General features: G+C 40.0%; 1 protein-coding gene across 3 annotated transcripts in view; it reads right to left on the bottom strand.

Annotated features, from left to right (window-relative positions):
• The window catches only part of SLC9A9 (solute carrier family 9 member A9), a 354635-nt gene that overhangs the window by 156537 nt on the left and 177280 nt on the right, over nt 1-20818 (bottom strand). For all 3 annotated transcript variants that reach the window (XM_045030881.1, XM_045030879.1, XM_045030880.1), the window contains 3 exons: nt 15121-15259; nt 13019-13124; nt 6151-6239 (listed from right to left, as the gene is read on the bottom strand). In XM_045030881.1, the coding sequence (XP_044886816.1) occupies nt 6151-6239; nt 13019-13124; nt 15121-15259 (334 nt within the window). The remainder of the gene's footprint in view (nt 1-6150; nt 6240-13018; nt 13125-15120; nt 15260-20818) is intronic.

Consider the following 20818-nt stretch of genomic DNA (forward strand, 5'->3'; position numbering starts at 1 on the left):
GGCTTTGTTGCAAGGATAGGTTCTTGGTTTAGTGTTTTTGTTGTGTAGTTGCTGGTGAGTATTTGCTCTAGAGTCATTTCTGAACCTGAGGATCATTCATGGAGTTTGTGAGTGCACCATCTTTTAGTCAGTCAGTTAGGGAATTTGTTTTGGGGACCTACTACTCCCTGAACTGTGTCCTTAAGCCGGAGAGTAAGGGTTTGGGGATTTTATAACCTGCTGCATATGAAACCTGTGGAGTGATTTACCACCTTCTCCCACTTGTGAGTCCTTTGGGCTGTACTGAACCCTGGCAGCTACACTGCTAAACCACCACAGAGAAGAATTTTGTGATCATAGGTCATCAAGGGCCCCAACAAAGTACACATACCAATGGGACACTAATCTTACATTTGCTACATCAAGTCACATGACTGGGGAAAGTCACAGGTATTAGCAGCATGGGCTCCGGTGAACCTAAGAATAGTGTTTTACCCTGTTATGTTATATTTGTCTCCTGTTTAATATAATTTTGTGTTGAATATATTGTATGTGTTTGTGTTATTTCTTGGAAGTCTCCAACTATCTGGCAAGTAAGTGGGGATTACCCTGTGGTTAGAATTTTCCTCCCAAGCTGCCCTGGTGACCCTGCCAGGAAGGAGTGAGGGGGGTGGAGGCACCGCCAAATAAATTCATAGGAAAAAATAAACATGATACACCCTGCTGAGTGGGTGGTGGGATCCAGAAGAACCCAGACCTGCCCATCAAAACCTGCAAGCAGACTGGCATTAAAGAAGGTAATTGGGTGGAGAGGGGGTGCTACACAACTTAGCATAGAATGGTATAAACTGAAGATGGAAAAGACCTAATAAATAATCCAGTTCCTCTCACGCAAATGCAGGGTTATTCCCTATAATATGTTGTCCTGCAATTTGTCCATTCTAGATTTAAACTGTCTTAAGGGATGAAGCTTCCATTACTCTCTTTGGACTATTTTAATACATTACACTGTCCAAAAGATTTTCTTGATATTCATACTAAATTACCTGTTTCTTAATTTCAACTCATGACTCCTAACTATCCTCCCTTGTGCCACCCTGAACAATTCCCTCTCAGTTTGTAGCATTTCTAGGAGAACTGCTCAGGAAATGGTCTTTTCCCCCACTGTGAAAAATTTAGATTAAAAGTTTTTTTGTTTTGTTTTCACTGAAATTGAAAGACCTGAAACCTGTTTTATCAAAAAGTTATTGCCATCAAAATAAATATTTTAATGGATAGTTTTCAGCCAACTCAAATTTCTATTCTTCACATATTCATGAAAAATCACCATAAACCTTTTTAGTAATCTTTTATCCAAACTACAATAGATCGCAGTACAGGATTAAGACCGTATCTTAGCACAGGCCTCAGTGTCTTCACTTTATCCCTTTGAGTAACAGATCCCAATGAAGATTGAGGCCTATATATTTAACTCTTAACCTATCCTCAGTCATCTTCTCCAATGCTCAAATAATTATTACAGAAAAATTCTGACTAAACCTTTTGAGAAGACTGTTTGATTTTGACTCAGTTCTGATGGAACCAGGCTGGGTTCTGACTGAAGCCTGCCTGGTTTTCTGCCATCTCCCCCACCCAGCTCCTGGGCAATTCCAGGGCTCTTTGGGGTCTGGAGCTCCAGAACAGCCCACCACCACATCTGAATGAAACCAAACTTTGAAATCCACTGTGAATTTTAGTTACTTTTCCCTAATTATTGTTCTACCCTCAAATTTTCAGGTAATGGTTTGCCCAGGTTGGAATATATTATTCCAGATAATTTCCTTTTTTCTAAATGGCAAATGTTGGCTAAATTCTCACTACTAGAAAATAAGAAGCCCCAAGGATGTCTACATTTTGCATAAGATATTTAGATCTCTTTAGGATCTTCATAGGCCACTAATTTTTTTTTTTTTAATAGGCATCTACAGTACAGGTTGAGGATAACACAGCAAATATCCCCAAACTGAGTAATCGCTAACAAAACTAAAATTCATCCCCTACCCACAGTAATCAATTCTGGGCCAAATGCTTTAGTCCTTTCTCAGTTTCTACTCGAGAACAGTGGTCTTCAATCGTTTTTCATTTGTGGACCCCTACAATTTTCGAATGGAGGTGTGAACCCCTTTGGAAATCTTGGACATAGACCACTGTTCTATGGCAATGACAACCTTCATGGAACCCTTAGACAGTCTGCAGACCCCCAGGGGTCTGTGGACCACAGGTTGAATCTGATCTAGAATCATGCCAGAATAATGACTGTGTCAAAACTAAGTAAAGACTTCAGGATTAAAAACCAGGAGTGAAGTGATTCAAACTTCTATTAAAGTGACAAAACAGTCTTTTCCCCACCTAAACAGAGACATTGTATGGAACCATGGTTGTGTAGGGAAGACCATTTGTAGCTAGCGTTAGCCAGAGAAACATCAATACTCCATATTTTGATTCACTGCATAATGCAGCATACAAGCAATAATGTTGAGTAACAGTATTAAAAATTCCATGTGGTTGCACTGCACAGACCTTTTGAAGTAGAAGAAATCCAAAGCTAGCTACAGTGACATGCTATGACTGAAAAAGCCTTAAGGCAACTCTTCAGAGACCAGACACCAGCAGATACTAGCTCAAAATATAACATTTTGAACTGGATGTAAGTAGAAAGCAGGGAAAAACTCTGCAAACTAGGCTCCATTATAACATATTTTAACCTGTTTAGAGGCACCTTGCACCATCAGATAGCTGTTGATGCTATTGGGACCACAGCCCATCCTGCTGTAACACCACAGTGGCAGGCAGAAGATCTGTAGCATCTGAACAGGGTGTGATGTAGAGCAATACAAGAAGCCCAGCCCACAGTATTATTAAAGCTTCAAGGGAACTGCTCAAAGTGCTGATGGCAGGAATATGAGGGCACAAAATAACTTTGGAAATTATTTGTTTTTATTACTGGGAACAAGAAAAGAAGAGGGAATTAAAAAAAATATAGGAGAGGCTAACAGGGTTAAGGGGTCAGAATATTCTCTTCCCTCCCTCCCCCGCCATCTCTGATCATACCTGTTGCACATATGGTCAACATTTCAGATGCCAGAATTCTACCACCCCTAGGGAAAAAGGGAAGAGAAGTTGTGGACATATTTCCAGTGGTCAAACGGATATCTAGCTATCCATGTACCTGGCTGATAGAGTGGTATCAGATACCCACATCACTATCCATCATATTATCCTTAGAACATTTTAATGAAAAACAGAGATTTGAGCTCAGACTTAGATCCTTTAGAGGAGAGTTCTTAATGACTCTCCAGAGGCACACAGTGTGTGGAGACTCCTCCAACTAAGAAAAAAACCTCTTAGCACTGAAGTCACAGGCATGGACATGAAGCTATGGTTTGTACATCAAGGAGAATTACACCTGGGATGCAGGAAACTTCTTCCAGTGCAACCAGTCAAGCTGTGATTGGCAGAACACCACACTGAGAGACGCCTCCTCATCTCCACTTAGCTGTGCAGGGATTGCCAAAACTGCTAATACAGTTTGCTGGAGAATAGTCTAGAAGATTCTCATCATATATGCCAGTACCACTGACCTGAATGGCAATTGATTTTTGACAGCAGATATGCATGAAGATGGAGTAGCAGGAAGTCTTGAGAAATCTGAAGTGGAATCCAGGGCAATTAGGTGCTTTGCCTTCATCTTGATAGGTGCTACAAATCCTGCCATAACTTCAGTGTCAACCCCGGGCCAGAGGAGAACTGCATCAAAGCTATCGAGCAAGGTTAGCCCTAGGTTCCCCAGAGCGTTATGTGTAGTAAGAAGAGCAGAACCTCATCCAGTCCAACACCCCAACAATTTTTGCATATCTATGATACTTCCCAGCTGACAAGTTATTAGGAAGGCTACTGGAGGTACAGAGTCTCCCCAGTGCATCAGGAGTGCAACAAGCACAGCAGCAGACCTGGGAGCTGGAGGAAATGCCTTGTTACTGTGCAGTGTTGATGCCAAACTGCTGATAGATAGGGAAAGAGAACTGCAGGATGCCGATAGAGTGGGTTGTTTGTTGGTAGATTTATTTTTAGAGCTGTCAGTTATTTGGGGTGTTTGGACGTGCAAGCTATAGGCAGTATAGGCCCGAGGCTGCCACAGCTGAAGCACCCTTAAAGCTTTGATATGTCTCCTTGGTTTTGACAAGCAGATGCAACAGAGCACACCGTCTTTGGCATGGAAGAGATTCGTTTCAAGGTAGAGAATTTTGAAGAGTGATCCTGACTCCCAATGGGCCAATTACTTCACTCTGCACTGAAGTATTCAACAGGCCTTTCGTAGTTGGATGCGAATTAGAGTTATAGGGGTTTCAGAAGTGGTTAAGAAGGAGCTGAGTTGATCCACATGAGAGTTGTCCATCTGAGGTAACATCATTCATTGCAACTTGCAGTCAGAGCTCATGTATCCAGCCTTCAGCCACACACAGGGCTTGTCTTTACTACAGTGTTAGCTCAAAGTATAATTCAGGTGTTGCCCCTAACCCCACTCCTGTGCTCACACAGGAATCTTTTGCTGGAGTTAAGAGGTGCTTTAAACTTGAGCTAACAGGCCAGTGAGATGATATGGGGTAAAGCTCAAGTGCTGCTGACACTTGAGCTGGTCATGGGGTAGAGATGTAGCTACCCTGTGCTGCTAAATACAAACACTCTGTGCAGCTCGAGTATTACTTTGCAGAGTGACTGCTCTCAGTGGAGCTAGGATAGCTTGAGAGGGAGTTAGCTCAAGTGTAGATAACTCAAGCTAATGCTGCTGTGAAGACAAGCCCTAAAATATTCATCATTGTAGCCGTTCATGAAGGTCATCTTCTAATCATACTTGGCTCAGCTCTTGGAGCTTGTTGAGAGGTTTCCCTTCAGCCACTGACTTTCTTACAAACAGTTTAAAATGCAGCTCAAGAAAAACAATCACCTCTTATTAATACTTATCAAATGGCAATGTACTTGCTGATTTAAAAACAAAACGGAGTACCTGCCCCAAATAGTTTACAAAATAGTTCAGTCAAAGACAAAATAGAAGAGGAAAAAAAACAGTAACTGATCTGTCTGTCTGAGTTGGAGCTGGTGAAGGGGTCTAGAAGTGGTTGTCTTGTAAAGGCTTTGCAGAGAAGGGTGATTTGAGAAGGGATTGGAAACAAGCGATGCAAGTTGTCTGGCGAGTTCTCTGGAAGCTGAAATGAGGGACACTGTTCCATACAAGCAAGCAAGCAAAAAAGAAAAAGTACCTTGAGGGGAATGGGCTCTTTTTAAGCCATTTTGTTAATTTTTAAAAAATAGTTTTCATAAACAAAAATGGATACAAAAGATCCATATTATAAAATACTATTCACTTCCCCAGAGCAAAATGGTTCAGAATTGAGTCCTAGCAGATGTGCAAGCTCCTTGCTGTCAAACTGTCAGAGAGAAGGAACTGAAGGTTGAAGGGTCCTGGGATTTGCTGGGCCTCCCTGAGGTGTGTGGTTGCTGACCTGTGACTCGGCAGTTTAACATTTGTTCTTTGACGTGTTGCAGAGTGTTTGTGAATTGTGACCCAAAGGCTCAACTCCTGAAAGCAGCTCCAAGTTCTCAAAAATACATACAATTGAAAGACCCAAACATTTTACTAGAAAATAACAGAAAACTGACTTTTTCTTGCCTTCCAAATTGTTCACATGTTTTTACTAGGCCCCAGATTTCATGAGGGGAAGACTGAGGGCTGGCCCACACAGCTCCAAAACCACCTTTGCAAAGAAAATCCACATGAACTCAGTCTCTAAAACTGTTCCATCTTTACTCACTAGAGCTTTTGGATTTCCTACTAAGCTTTTCAGCAGTTTCAGATGGAAGTTGCTGTAAATTATTACTAGCTCTACACCTTTCATCTTCTAGATGGATATTTTATATTTCTGGTCTTTCCAAAGACTAGATTATTACTTTTTTGCTTAGCAAGAGACTTGTTAATGTTTTCCTGGCAAAATCTCTACAAATATCCTTCTCCTGAAATGAAGACATAAGCCTTTTCCTTTGCATTAATGAAAACCCTTCCAGCTATGCTGGCAGTACCTCTATATATTCATTACAGCACCAGAAGAGACAAAGTCAGTTATTTTTGTACTCTACCTGTTTAGTTCTCATTTTGGAATCTGGTGACAGATTGTTGTAGGTATAATGGGCCTGTGTGACTCCACAAAAAAGGACTGCAACGATTCCTGAAATGCAAAGAAAGTCCAGAGTCAGCTGCTTCTATTTTCTACCTTGCAGTAGTCAAAGGGCAGGATTAGCTTGCTCAAAAACTAATTAGATTGTGTTAAAAGCTTTTTGTAATAGAGAAATGCTAAGGTATGTTCTACAATAATGTTCTTCAAGCAAACTAGAATTTTGCGTTGATAGAAATCTTAGCAAGTCCTCCCCTCCCTCCATCTCAGACATTTAATTGCCATCTACTTGGACAGTTTAATACAGAGTGATAACTGTGTATAACAACCTCTGATCACAGTCAGACTGACAGTTATCTAAGTTTGTTCCTCAACTATAAGATAATAAAAAGCATAGAAAATAATGAAACTGACATAGGCTAAAGAGGTGGGAAAAATGTTAATTTTTCTCCCCCAAATGCATTTTTGAGCAGTGGGTGCTGAAGGAGTGCAGTATGCGAAGGCCATTTTGCCCTCTGCATATCTGTTTGCCTTGCACGTTGCACACTGCTTATTACAAGGCAAACAGCAAAACTCAGCTTAAAAATACCACTCTGGTGGGAAGAAGCTGTCGCCCAGAATGACAGGGTCAGTGACTGTAACTGAGTGGCAGTACTTATTTCCCCAGCCTGAGGGAGGTCATGAGGAGAGAGAAGGAGCAACAGTCTTATCAGGAATATAAAGGTACTCGTATATGGTAACATTAATTATTTTTAAAGCTTCTCTTCTTTCCCAGTCCCACATTAGGGTGCTTAGAGCTGCTGATCCTAAAGTAAACACAGTATAACAATTGAAAACATTGAAAAATTCATTAATAACATATCCTCTTAACGTTAAACATCAATCAAAGGGACCACACAGAGCAAAAAAGGAAAACTGGGGTTAAATAAGTGGCCAATGGTGACTGTACAAAAGCACCTCTGGAAAAAAGAAAACTCTCTTAAACATGGGCTTCAACTAATTGAGGGGGAATGATCCTGGGATCCTCCACAGTGAAAACACAACTGCCTAGTAGATGTAGGCCCCGCTTATGTAAAGTGATCCTGGTGGGTGGACTCTCATGGAGTCCCATTGCCTTCAATTAAAACCACATGGGCATAGGAGCTCACACACTTAGCCTAATCTCCAAAAAGCAGGTGATGCATCTGTGTAAATATTAATCCGGAGAGGCTTAGTTTCAAGGAGGAGAGAGAGGAGGTTTCAAATGTAGACAGCCCCTTTACTGTAAGGGGCTTTAAAAAACATAACAGTGCCAATGTAAGATAATCTACTATTTCATAAGTAGTAAAAAATGTAGGGCAGGCTTAATATGATCACAGATACTCAAGCCAGTGGTGCATTCTGAACAAGCTGCAAGCAATAGGGATGCCCTGCAGTAAACTTGGCTAAAAAGGGAGGGTGAAGGTGATCCTGGGGATGGGACTGGCTAGTTTGTAGAAGCCTCAGATTAACATTTGAGCTATTGAATGCTAATTAAAGCCTCTCAGATGTTTGAAATTGGGGGTATCAATGACTGAGGAAGAGTGGGAAACATTTCCTAGGACCAAAATGAGGATGCAAAAAAAAAAAAGAGGACAAAGTAAGAAGAAATATTTTTAAAATGACAAACATTATTTGACGGAAAAAAATAAAAAGTCTAAAGACTAAATAAAGTAACATGATTCTTTTACTAGCCCTTCCTCAGTTTTCTGACTGTCTTTAGACTGCTAGATGTAAAAGTATTGTGCAGCCGAAACCAGTTTTCGGTACTTTAAGTCTCCCTTTCTTTTCATTTCTGGGAAGACCTGAAGAATGGCATCAATGTGCCTTTGATGGAAGAAAGAAGAAGGGGGTAGGAAAAAAAATATGAACAATGGCACAAAGAACAACTGATACCAAAAAAAATGAAAAACCTATTTTCCCATGCAGCAATGCAGAAATTCTCTTGGCTTCTGAATTCTATTCACCTGACTGTATTTCTATTGCAGTAATACAAGCTTCTGCAAACCAGGAAAATTTCACTGAGCTTTAACTGCCCTTTCTTTGTTTTTGTAATATTCAGCACTGGGTTCATCCCCTCAGCTGGATCTCTTGTGCAAGGGTCACTAGAGAGCAGTGCTGAGCATTTCAAGTGTATGTTAAGGACTCATTCTCCCAAATGGCTTCAGTTCCTCTTCTAGGCTTGAAAGCTGCCCTGTATTTTGTAGTCTAAAGATGATGTGGGAATGCTATGGATAAATAAATACTCACACAATGAAAAGCCAGTTTAAAAAAATATGGCTAAGCAGGACCATTTCTAAATATCACTAGCCCCTGGGTCAACAATAAAAATGGAAATATGAATTTCCTGTTCAGTTTCCACTACATGAGCCATCATTCTGCCAATTTTTTTTTAATTGACTATTAAATTCAACCCTGGTTGTAAAAATTAATTTGTGACTGCCAAATACAATTGTTAATTATAGGTGGGATAAGTGTCTATTTACTATTTCCTGAGGCAATGTGAATACTAGGTCTGTGGTGTATAAAGGGCCTGACACTGATCTCACACGAGGGGTACCTTCACTGAATCAGTGCAACTATTCCAGTGAAAAACTGGAATAAGAGAGACCAGTATCAATCACAGAGTATCTGATACAGAGTGTGGGTTCTGGTTTGAGCCTTTAAGTGCCACCACAATCCTTCAAAATGGAATTTCATAGACCATATGAACCTTATTTCCAGGGGAGATGGAGTGCTTGCAGCAGGAAATTTATATGTTGCTAAAACAAGGCTTGCTGTGCACAGCCATGGCCATTACAACATAATATATATCATAAAGCATGAGGGGAAGTAATTGGAATGTGTCTTATTAAGAGATTTGGTGACCATGTGCATGTTAATGTAACTACATAGGAAACAAGGCTCGAATTACCTAGAGAGGCAAACATGGAACTTTCCATTTTGGAAGGGCAGGTTAAGTGAGGTTGGAAATTCTTTGACAAGAAGTATTAAAATTGGATTTTGAAGAAAGGAATCAGCCTGACAGCAAAATGCTTTCTTCACTGTGTATGGGATATAAATTAGGCAATTATATATTTTTTTCAAACACTTATTAGCAGAATTGTCCAATTTTCTTCTGACATCTTTCAGTTTGATTCTGGACTGCTATCATCTACATAGCATGCATCAAAGATAAAAATATTCACTGGTTCTTTTCTCATTAAAACGTCAGATTCTGGAGCCAAAAATGTAAATGTCTGTCTCAGTTTCCTGCTAAATTAAATGGACACTTCTTGGTTTTACTGCAAATGAACAATGCTGGAATTCTGGACAGGAGAATGTGATTAGAACTATCCGAGCAGAGTGAGAAAGTCTCTCTTGTCAGTGGCTTGTACCTGTGGCTTTATTTTTGGGGGATAGTAGTGACTAACTTACTTTTCCATTCCCTTCACTCCTTTTTAAAAAAAAAAAACTGAAAAAGAGCACTAACTCAGCACCCCTATCACTGAAGCAGAACTACAGATTAAAGTGAAAGATTTAGGGAGAAATGGAAAACAGGTTCATCGGTGTATTACAACAGGAATGATCTTTCTGAAGTTATTGGGAAATTTAATGTAATATAAAAAAATGAAAAACCTGATAATAAAAAGATAGCTATATGAACCAAATCAATTAGCAGATAGCTAAACTCCAACTATGCCAACCTCTTTGATAATGGGTAATAAGATTTTAAATAGTCTACCAATCTAGTTGCTTTTTACTCCATTTGTGAAACACATAGGCATAATAATAGCTTGTTAGCTGATGCCAGGCATAAGGAAATCAGTCAATGAATTTTACTCCATTGTTTATATTTATAGTGGCAATTCATCTTAGGGTAAAAGATGGCAATATGTGATGCTGATAATGGGATTCATGCCACAAAAGAGGTAACTGCTATCCTAAGATGCATCACTGATGGTGTGCATTAATTTATAAATAATTCCTTTACTGAAGGAGAGAGAATAAATTTTTTTGATGGATCATTTCACAAATAGGCAAAAGGAAATTACTTCCCTGTAATTCTTACTCTCTAATGGCCTGATTTTGCAAGGTGCTAGACAGACTCAACTCCTAAAGGTATAACTTGTAACAGAGCCCTGCATTTTGGCTGAGGAGCGCACTATGAGAGGTGTGCTCTTAATACAACCCTCGGAGTGACTGCTTAGGCCAAGAGGCTCTTCTGTAACATAAGCATAGCTGCTGACTCCATGAGTGCTCTGGGGCTCTAGCACCCATAGAAAAAAAAATAGGGGTTCTGCACACCCACCAGCCACAGGTTTTTGGTGGTGCTGCTGATCAGCTGTTTGGCAGGGCCACCAATCAGGTGTTTGGTGGCCGGTGGAAGATGCTCAGGGGAGAGCGGAGAGCAGTGAGTGGTGGATGGGGAGCCTCAGGAAGGGGATGGAGTGAGGGTGGGGAGAGGTGGAGCGAGGACAGGGCCTCAGGGTAAGGGACAGTGTAGGGGAGTGGCCTCAGGGCAGAGCAGAGATGGAACATCCACTTGGAATAATAAAAATCAGCTCCTGTGAACATAAGCATCGTCCACTGCATTGTTCCTTTCTGGTGGCTGCATAGATTAACCTAATTTTAAATAGATTCCACTAGTTCGGGATTAAGAAATCAGACGCTTCCTCCTAAATTTGCATCTCTCATTGTGCAGTGAAATTTGCTACTGGCAAGCTAAGTCAAGTCACCTGAGGATCTGTTAACCAGTAGAATGAACCCCACTCTGAAATATAACTTAAAAAACATCATGGAAGGAGTGGATAAGAGCATTTTCAGGCAAGGGTGAGAGAAGGTGGAAGTTACATTGGAACTGGTTAAAAGCAAATGGCTAAAAATATCTACTTTAAGCGTCAATACAGTATTAATAGTTGTTGCATTTGGAAAACTCAGCTTTGAACTTCTAAAGCTACAAGGAAGACTGCCTGTGTTCTTTTTTCTAACAGCTTCTGACAAAGGCCTTTCATAGAAGCTAAGAGACAGAGGCTCAACCCTGCTGATAAATGAGGCAATGTAATTAACAATTGCCAACTGAGACAAAGAACGTGCATATGAAAAGAATTGCTAGTGACAGAACTAAAAGGGCGGGGTTGTTTTCCTTGCAATTTGTGTGGGTGGAGCAATTTCCTTTTTTAACATCTATATAAGTTCCTTTATTTGTAAGTAAAGCTTAACTTCCTTGTACTTTTCTGTTTTTTTTCTTTTAATTGGATCATGACTTTGCTTTCCACTCACTTTCTGGCCATTAAAAATAGTTTACTATGGCTACTACGTCACTATAAAACCTCTCTGTGCCATCGGTAGTTAGGGCTTTGATTTCTGACATGTTAAAAAAATGAAACACCATCCCAAGTGACTAGTGGGAGAGAGTACATTATGTGCCACCGTATTTGCAGTGTGAAGAAATTATATATGCCAATTATTTGGACATGCAGTCTGCTCCAGATTCTGACAGTGGGACATGCCTTCAGTATAGCAGTGCCTGAAGCAATGACAGCATTAGAAGCTGTATCAGTGTTTCCATTATGAACCCCCCCCATTTCAATTATTTAAAAATTTAGTAACACCACATTGGTTTCTGGCTAAAACATGACACCCATGGAATCAGCTGGGGAGAAGGTTTTAAAAATCCTATTTTAGAAAGTGTGGGAAGTCACTCTCAGCTTAAAAACAAAGGATTTAGAAGTTATTCCATTTTTTTGTCTAGGTAAACAGCAGGTTATTAGAGGTAATGTTTTGAAAATGGCCAGTAAGCACAACAGGACTAAACAAGACCTTGTTCAGGTTAAAGTTGGATTTTCTTTGGAAAGTGATAGCGCATGGCTCTCTTGTTTAACTTGTGCTACATTGGCATTCATCCACCTTTGGCATAGAATGGGACAGAAAATTGTGCATAAAATGAGGAAGAGGAGTGAGCATGCAGCAAGTGACAACAAACCACACACTGGTTTCAAAGTCCTCTGAACATGTGGTTTATCACACAAAGGGCAAAATCCTGGCTCCATTGAAGCCAGTGGGAGTTTTGCTATTGACTCCAGTGTACCCAGGATTTCACCCAGGGCCCCATTGATCCCCAAAAACTTTACAAGGATCATGTTCAAAGTAAAAATTAACAGGTCTCCAGCAAAACTAAACGGGCTCACTATTAATGCTCAGGCGCTCAGGTTTTCCTTTAACTTTCCCTGGTGTGAATTATGGCAGTTGATTGTCAAAAATAACAGTATCAAAAACATCAGTAGGCTTAAACTATTATGAATCATATTCTTCCTAATCACATTATGAAATCAATTAGAGTCTGGGCATTGCACAGATTACTTCCGTGCATTACTGGGGGTTACTTCTGTGTACATTTTCCATTGTGTATGAATGTTTTCACTAGTTCTGTGTGTTGAAGAAAGCAATCTCTGGGCATGTATTTGACTATGGTTGCACAAATGCTATTTCCATGTTGATGCAGTGATGTGTAGGCAGTAAGTGGTTCTAGTCTGTCACTGGGCAGCCTGTGCCTCTCTCCTGCTGCAACAGGGATTTGAGTGGGAGCAATAAAAAAACCCCACCAACCAAACAAAAACTTGTGCAGAAAAAAAAGTCATTCAGGTATCTATGAATTTGTGCCTTCAGATGGATGTTTGCAGCACCCACACTTTTAGGCAATGAAAAGAAGCAACTGGATTTTGGAAAATTCATATAAGATGTCATGCTCAAAATAGGTGTGCTGTTTTACCACATCACAGATTTACTAAAGAGCCCACACAGTCTTTGCTTAGTCAGGAAAATGCAACACTTACCTGTAAGACCAGCAGCTTCCGCTGACAGGAAGGCACTCCAAGACAGGAGGAAGAACAGGCCTGTTTCCAGCATGGGGAACTCACACAGCTTTGTAAATTTTGTCAAGTGCTAAAAAATACTAAGGAAAAAAAGCAAACAGCTTTGCAGCCTAAATTCACCCCCATCATCATAAATGAGGTCCAGATGCACCGTAAAACTATTCAGCTGTGTCATACGAAGCACATAAGCATGTGCCTTCAATGGGACCTTAAGTTTATACATGTTATTAAGTGCTTTGCTGGATCAAGGCCTAAGTGATGGAATTTAGCATTACTTATCCAGTATTAGTCTACTTCACATATATACTTCTATTTATATTAGCTGTTGAAATGTGCTCATGTCATGTGGTTTCAAAGAAAGGTGGCAGTTAAAAGGTGATATGGTAACAAGATGACCAAAAAGCCAAGTTGGTCCACGGCCTTTATTGTCTCTGTCAAAAGGGAAGGTCAACTTTACTATGTAACCTTTAAATGGAATCAGTTTAGAAAGCATAATCGGTGCTTCAGAACTGGACTCTCAAAGGAATCAAAATGGGGAAGCTGATTGACACATTAGTGCTTTGTTTAGTCATTTATACTTGTGCAAAGTGAGTGTAAGTTGCTACTGTTGTGATTTGGTAGCATTTTTACACCAATTGATGTAAATGACTAAAGATGTATGGAAATGGAGAATCACGACTTTCCCAGTTCGGATAAGCTGCACTTTGATTTGTAGTCAATAGCTTGGCTTGTACTTCATTTAATTACGGCTACTACATAAATTGTAAATTAAATGTTGTATTGTATTTTATGTGAACATCTCAAAATACTTTGCAAACATTGTTATTGTACCCATTTTAAGGCAGCATTCACTGAGGTATAGAGAGATTAAGGTCTGAATCCTCAGGCTCTGGGCCCAAGGGCTTGTCTACACTAGAAACTTAAGTCACCTGTTAGGTTAGCTGTGAAACTGATAAATAGGATGGCTAACAGATGATTAAGTAATGCAATGTCTACACAGACACTGCATCAACTTAAGTACACTGACATGAGCCCTATGCTTCTCCTTGAGGTGGACTTACTATGTTGGTTTAATAGGGCACGTACATCGGTGGGAGCAAGGCTATAGTGTTTACACTGACATAATTAAGTTGACGTAAGCTGCCTTATGTTGATCTAACTCTGTAGTATAGACCAAGGGTAAATATTTTGCCTAAAGTCCCACAGTGAGTCACTATCAGAGTTTAAGATAGAACCCAGGAGTCCTAGCTCCTTTTGCCTATTTCACCCAGTAGACAACATTTCTGATTATTATCCAGTTACATTATATTTCTATGTAGTTGTATGGGTCAGTTAAGATATAGCAACTAATGGGGAGGCTGAGTGTGGTATGAAGCAAGGGTTTCATTACATAAATTCATGTTAGTGTCAGGTGGAACAGCACAGGAGAATTTTGACGTCATGGTGCGTTGATTTTCTCAGGAACACTAAAATACTTCATAACCTGTAATCCCATGACTGTCAGTGGCTGTGAGCTCTATCAAGGAGGTGAGCTCAATCCTTGGAGTAAGGTTGCACCATACATACTCTCCTCCCCTTCCCCGGTCTGGTCCAGTGTGGTGATCCATTCCTTTTTGATTGAAAAGACTGGTCAGCATGACAATGTTTTGGGGGGAAATAAAATAAATGGGGAAAGACAGAGGGATTTCAGGAGAGTCTCCCATATAAGAGCATTTGGGGTCCAGTCCTGCACCTTTTACTAAGGAATAGTCCTTAGGCACAAGGGTGGTCTTACTGAGATCAATGAGACTACTTATAGGAGTAAGGGCTCTAGATTTTGGGCCAGATCCTCCACTGGTTAAAATCAGCCTAGCTCCATTGAAATCATTGAACCTGTGTTGATTTTCTCCAGCTGAGGACCTGGCTTTGTTTACAGAGCCTCTTCAAGCCCCTGGTCAAGAAGTTCAAGCTCAAAGTAAAGATGGTCAATCTTAATCACAGACAGCCTTGGGAGTTCTTTTCAAGGCAAACAGTCTTTCAAACCTGCAGAGTTTTTTTTTTGTTTGGAAAACAACAAAGGATATTAAAGCTGTGACAACAGCATATGAAGACCCCATTGCAAACGATCCAGCAAAGATCCCCAGGAAATTTCCCACAGACTGGAAGAAAGCAGCAGCATCAAATGTGTTAGGATTCTCCTTGGGACTGTAAACAGAAATCGAACTGAAGAGAAGACAAGGGGGAGAGAGGAAAATAATGAATTAAATCACATTATCGTTATAGTGAAATCATGTATTAAACATACCCATTTTGTAGGCACTTACAATGCAAGAGAATGCTCCTCAGGGCTGTTAGCAAAATAGAAAGGCAAGAAAAAGGAGACTAGGAGGACAGGGTTTATTTTTCAAGGCAATAACCTGAGAATCAGTGGTTTGCTGCCAGTCAGTAAACATTTTTATACTAGGACTGTCATAAAGAATATTGTTTCCAAGCCAGCTAGGCATTAAACCATGGTAGATGTATAAAGAATATGCAGGGAAAATAGATAACTTTGAATTATTTATTGGCCATATGTCTTCAGAGCTGTTATATATTCACAAATATTCCTGATAAAAAGTGCACTTTTACGGCTGAGGCACAAATGGGCGATACAAATCACAGTATGTACCAAATCTTCAGCAGTGATGCTGTCATAAACCACAAACTAGTTCCCTTCCCTAGCATAACCCTTCGTAAACAAAACGGCGAACATGTCAAGAGCTGCACAATATGAAACCCCAGGGAAAAATGAGAACTATTTTTCCAGAGAAAAACTGCTGTAGTGGCCAGAGGTCATCTTTTATATCCAGTCTCTGTCTGTAACCATCAAGATTATTTTCTTATGGGAAATTACTCCACCAATGGCAAGGCCATATCTTTAAACATTTTTGAGGGCATCAAATTTGCTATTTACTACTAGTGACTTGATGCCCAGAATGCTAATGATACCGCCAAGTGTGAATGTATTTCTGCTTGTTGTAACATAAAAATTAACAGATGCACTGTAGCCCCAAGCTTCCCAAATACTAATTAAGCAACATTTCGGATTTTTGTGGTTCTGTTGCTTTCGACACTTGAGGTCTTTTATGTTCACTGTCAGAGAAAATCAAGTGAGCTTGGCAGTGGATTTTAGAACTGAGTTTACATTGCTGTAAAATGATTGGTATTTTAAACATCAAAACTAGATGATTTTAAATTGGGGTGAATATTTCATGCTCATGGATGTGTTCTTAATGTTCATCTCTGCAATTGGATGTTTTCTGTCTGGAGATTAGGCAGCAGAGATGCAGCTCTGTATTCAAGGTTTTTCTGAACAGTTGCACTCATTTAAGGGCCTCCTAATGTTACGCAGAGACCAGCAACTAGGCTACTCACTTCTAGAGCTTATCCCTTGGTTGGTCAAGGATATATAGAAAGGGAAGTGAACATGAGTGAATAAGAGAACAATCCTTAGAAGTACTGAACTCCCAGTGGCTGGTACTCACCACTTGTCTGGATCTGGACCTAAAGTCTTACTTCTTTATTTTAAGCATTTAGCGTGCCCATCACCACACTCTCTTGACACACATGAGAACACATAGCACTTAGTGCTATGAATTTTGAAAGCACTGTACATACATTAATTAAGCTTCACATAATTCTAGTGGTGTAGCTAAGTAACAGTTACAATTCCAATTTTACATATTGGAAAATTGAAGTGACTAGTTCAAAGGTCACACAGAGAATCAGTGGCAGGGCCAGAATCAGACTTTCAGAGCTCTTGATTCTTGACCCCAATCCTCTAGTCCAGGCTGCCTCTTGAGGGCAAAGGGGATGATTTAGTATTGATAAATATTTTGTTTGACTCAAAGTGACACATTCTTGTATTACACCTGGCTGCATTGTGATCATCCCTGTGGTCATTAAGCAGGGTCTAAGAAGTGCTGTACAGTAATGTGCAAATGAGCAGTGACATTCTAAACCCATGCACTGAGAATGTGAATATGAATGCTGAAAACCTTCCTTACATACAGAAAATTTCAAAACACCAGAAGCGGATATTCTTACTCATGCAGAGTAGCACTTTATTTCCAAAAATTGTCTTGTTAACTTCAATGGGACTGTCTGAGGATCCTGTGAGGAAGCATTTCATATTTTGGACCTGTACCATTGCATCCCGTATAAGTGCCAACCAGTGCATGTGTATGCCTGGGACCAGCACTGCCAGTTCTCTCTCAACTGCTGGACATGCCATGCTGGAGAACAATCTCAGGGAGTACATCTCTTGCCTTCATTCTTGTCTTGAGATGATACTCATCACTGACCGCTTTGGTCTGAGGTTTTAGCCTTTATGTCACATCAGAGATTATAGTAAAAATATACAACTTGCACTCTCTGAGCAGCTGCTTCTTTCATTTGATATCTTCTTAGCTATAGTACAGTAGGTCAATAAACTCTTATTTTCTAATGTTTCTTGTATACGTAAAAGGGACTCCAGTTGTTCTGTGTTGAAATGTTATAGTTAAAATTCTGTCTCTTGAACTGTAGATCACATTCTCATTGATTCTTTACCTCAAAAGAAGTATACAAAGACTGCAGTTTCTCATACCTGTTTCTTAATTAATTGTAAATGGGGAATCAATCTTTTATGTCACTGTGTTTTGAGTGGTGATTTCAATCAGGTCAATCTAGCATTTTTCCTGAATGCATCAAAGAAAGCTGATGAACTATCCAGAGGGCCTGGCCAATGCAAGGGATAGCAAATGTTAAAAGCCACAAGAACTGTATCAAGAGCTCCTTACCTGGAAGAAGAATACACCTGCCAAACGTCAATGAAAGCCATTAATGAACTGCTTATTAATTATGCAAAAGAGGTATCCTGGTTTAAAATCAGTTAAAGAGTTTTATGCTAGTTTTTATCATCAATTACATGGGCATTTTCTAAAACAAAAAAACCCAAACAACTTATTTTAAATTAAACCAGAGCTAACCGCAGAACTGAAGCAGCCTTCAGCGTAGCAGTTCTTTCTCTTTTGAGAAGGGAATAAATACAGTAAGCCTACCATTGACTCAGAAGAAAACCACATTCTAAATCTTGGCTCATCTTTATAATTGAAACTAAAGGAAATATTTGGTTTAAACAATTTTATGCCCTAACTACGCTACCCAGGAAAACTGTGTTAGCAATTCTTTCTGGCAAGAATTGTTGCCCTGAACAGTTTTCCTAGGGTCTAAAGCTTTTACATCCAAATAGGTGAACGTTTATATGAATTTATTGGGTTATTAAACATTTTCTCTGCCTAGAGGTCTTCTTACACTTTAAAAAGTGGGACTGTTAGGACAGGAATCACTGCATCTTATACATGACTGGTTATGATAAGACTTTAGAAAAATCTGATATTGATCACTAAACACTGAGCCCAAATTCCTAGTTTAGTTTATCAAACTAAACATAAGATGTACTATTCAAGAAGCAGTGCAATTATTTCTTGTGTCATGAACACTAGAGAAGAAAGAAACCAATTAAATATGTGGAGTTACCCAGCTCATTCCCCTGACAATGCAAGATAATATTTCCAAGCTTCCTGTCTTGTCTAATTTTAAATGTCTCAAGCAAGGAATTTCCATCCCTTTTCTGTAAAATCTGTTATGTTAATATTCAGCTCTCATTGTCGGGAAATTTTTCCTCATAATTCTGTCTAAATGTTCCTTTGCTTAATGTCATCTGATTACTAAAGCTTTGTTCTTCCAGTACCTCCCTAAATAATTCAACTCTCTGTTTGGGGTTCTTCTTAAACAGTAAAGTATTATCATCTTACCCTAAGTCTTTGTTTAGGCAAACTTAGCATATGAAGTTCTTTTATCATTGTCTAATCAACAAATCACCCAGAGATTTCCATTTTTGAATACCCCCCAATTTATCAGCATCTTTCAACTATTAAGATGTCCAGATCTGAATATTCTATTGAAGGTGCATTTGTTCCAATGACAAGTATAGTACCACCTACCTCTCACAGAGTGCTTTTCATTAGCAGAGCTCAAAGAAGGTCAGTATTGGTATCTTCATTTTACAAATGGGGAAACTGAAGCACAGAGTGGTGAAATGACTTGCCTGAGGTGTCAGAGCAGTGGCAGGCTTTGAACCAAGGTGTCTAACATCCAAGTTCAGTGCTTGATCCACATCATCTCCCTCTAGAAAATGATTTTTGTCTCCATGGACTGTAGTAAACCCAGAACAAACAGCTAAAAAGGGTGTGTGGGGGTAGTAATTAGTCCCAGGGGGTTAAAAGGCCTCCCAATCCACTGAGGAGAGATAAACAGGGGAAATAAGTTACAGCTGGAACAGGGGTTACTAGGGAACTAATTAGGTTCAGCTGGCTCCAACTGCTTGTGACCTTTTTAAACCCTCCCCTGTGGGGAAGTAGGGGTGAGAGTAGCTGCCAGTAGGCTGGGTGTAGCAAGACCCTGAACCCTTCCCAAGAGGGAAGGAAAACAAGCACAAGGGATGGACTGGGGAAAGGAATAGCCAGACCCTGTACTACCATTAAGGATTTGCCTTGCCCAAACCTGTGTCTCCAAGGCTAAAAAGGACTGGGCCTGCTGAGGAAAGGAAGGTACTTTGCCACAGGATGACTTGTTATACAATATGTAAGCCAAAAATCACACTGTATATTTTTAACATGCTATCTTATGAGCACCTATTTAAGTTACTGCCATCTAACAACATCTGGTGCAGATCTTTTCCAAAATTCTTGCTTAACAAGTATTCTCTCCCTCTCCCACCCCCCATCATCAGTACTCTGTGTTGTTTTTTATCTGATATTTCTCCAGATTGAATCCCATTTGGTGTTTTCCTGACCAGTTTTTTTGCTTATACTATTGTTTGATCCTCACTAGTGTGCACAGTACTTTCTAGTTTAGTACTATCCACAAGGGATGAAATCCTGTTCCCATTGAAGTCAGTGGCAATACTCTCATTGACATCAACAGAGCCAGGATTTCACCTTGGATGTTTACCCCTGTAACATGGCCGGGCTTCTCAGCAGTTTACAAAGGATCTACCACCATGCCCATAGTCTCCTTCAAGCAGTCTTATTGTCCAAATCTAAACAAAACATATGCAAACAGCTCCTTGGGTGACCCTGGGCCACAAACTCCAGGGGATGTTTCCCCTTTTACCTTTCAAGCTCTCATAGCCTCCCTACCCAGGGGACTCTGGCAGTCCTACTTCCTAACTCAGACTCACTGGTCTCCTCCCTTCACTAGCCCCAGGGGCCCTCTTTTAAAGCCTATTGTGGATCAGCTGATGCAGACAGGTGCACTGGCCCTGCTCCTCCTTAAAGGGCCGGTGTCACCCTATGACAACCCCTTTTCCAGGTCATCACTGAAGATGCTAAACAACATTGAGCTTAACCTCAGTTCTTGCCCCCAAGCTACTTATTTGACACTAAAGCAAAATGTCACAAGATAACACTTTACACTGAAGACAATCACAGTTAAACATGTCATCTCTCTAGTCTTGGTTCCCCCTCTCCCTAAAATGGCTCTAACAACATTCTGCATGAACCCTATTTCTGCTAGCCAACCTTCTGTGCTTGATGCAAAGGAGTGAGCTATGCTAACAAAACTGTGTGCAAGAGACTGTAAAGATAATGTTACTGTATATTTAAACAGAATGTTTAATTATTAAATATTAAAGTTCTTATTGTTAAATGAGTATTATAGCAAAATGAAGACTTTGATGGTTCTTCCACACAAGTGGAT

This window comes from Mauremys mutica, chromosome 9, assembly GCF_020497125.1.
Source record: "Mauremys mutica isolate MM-2020 ecotype Southern chromosome 9, ASM2049712v1, whole genome shotgun sequence".
Classification (NCBI taxonomy): Eukaryota; Metazoa; Chordata; order Testudines; family Geoemydidae; genus Mauremys; species Mauremys mutica.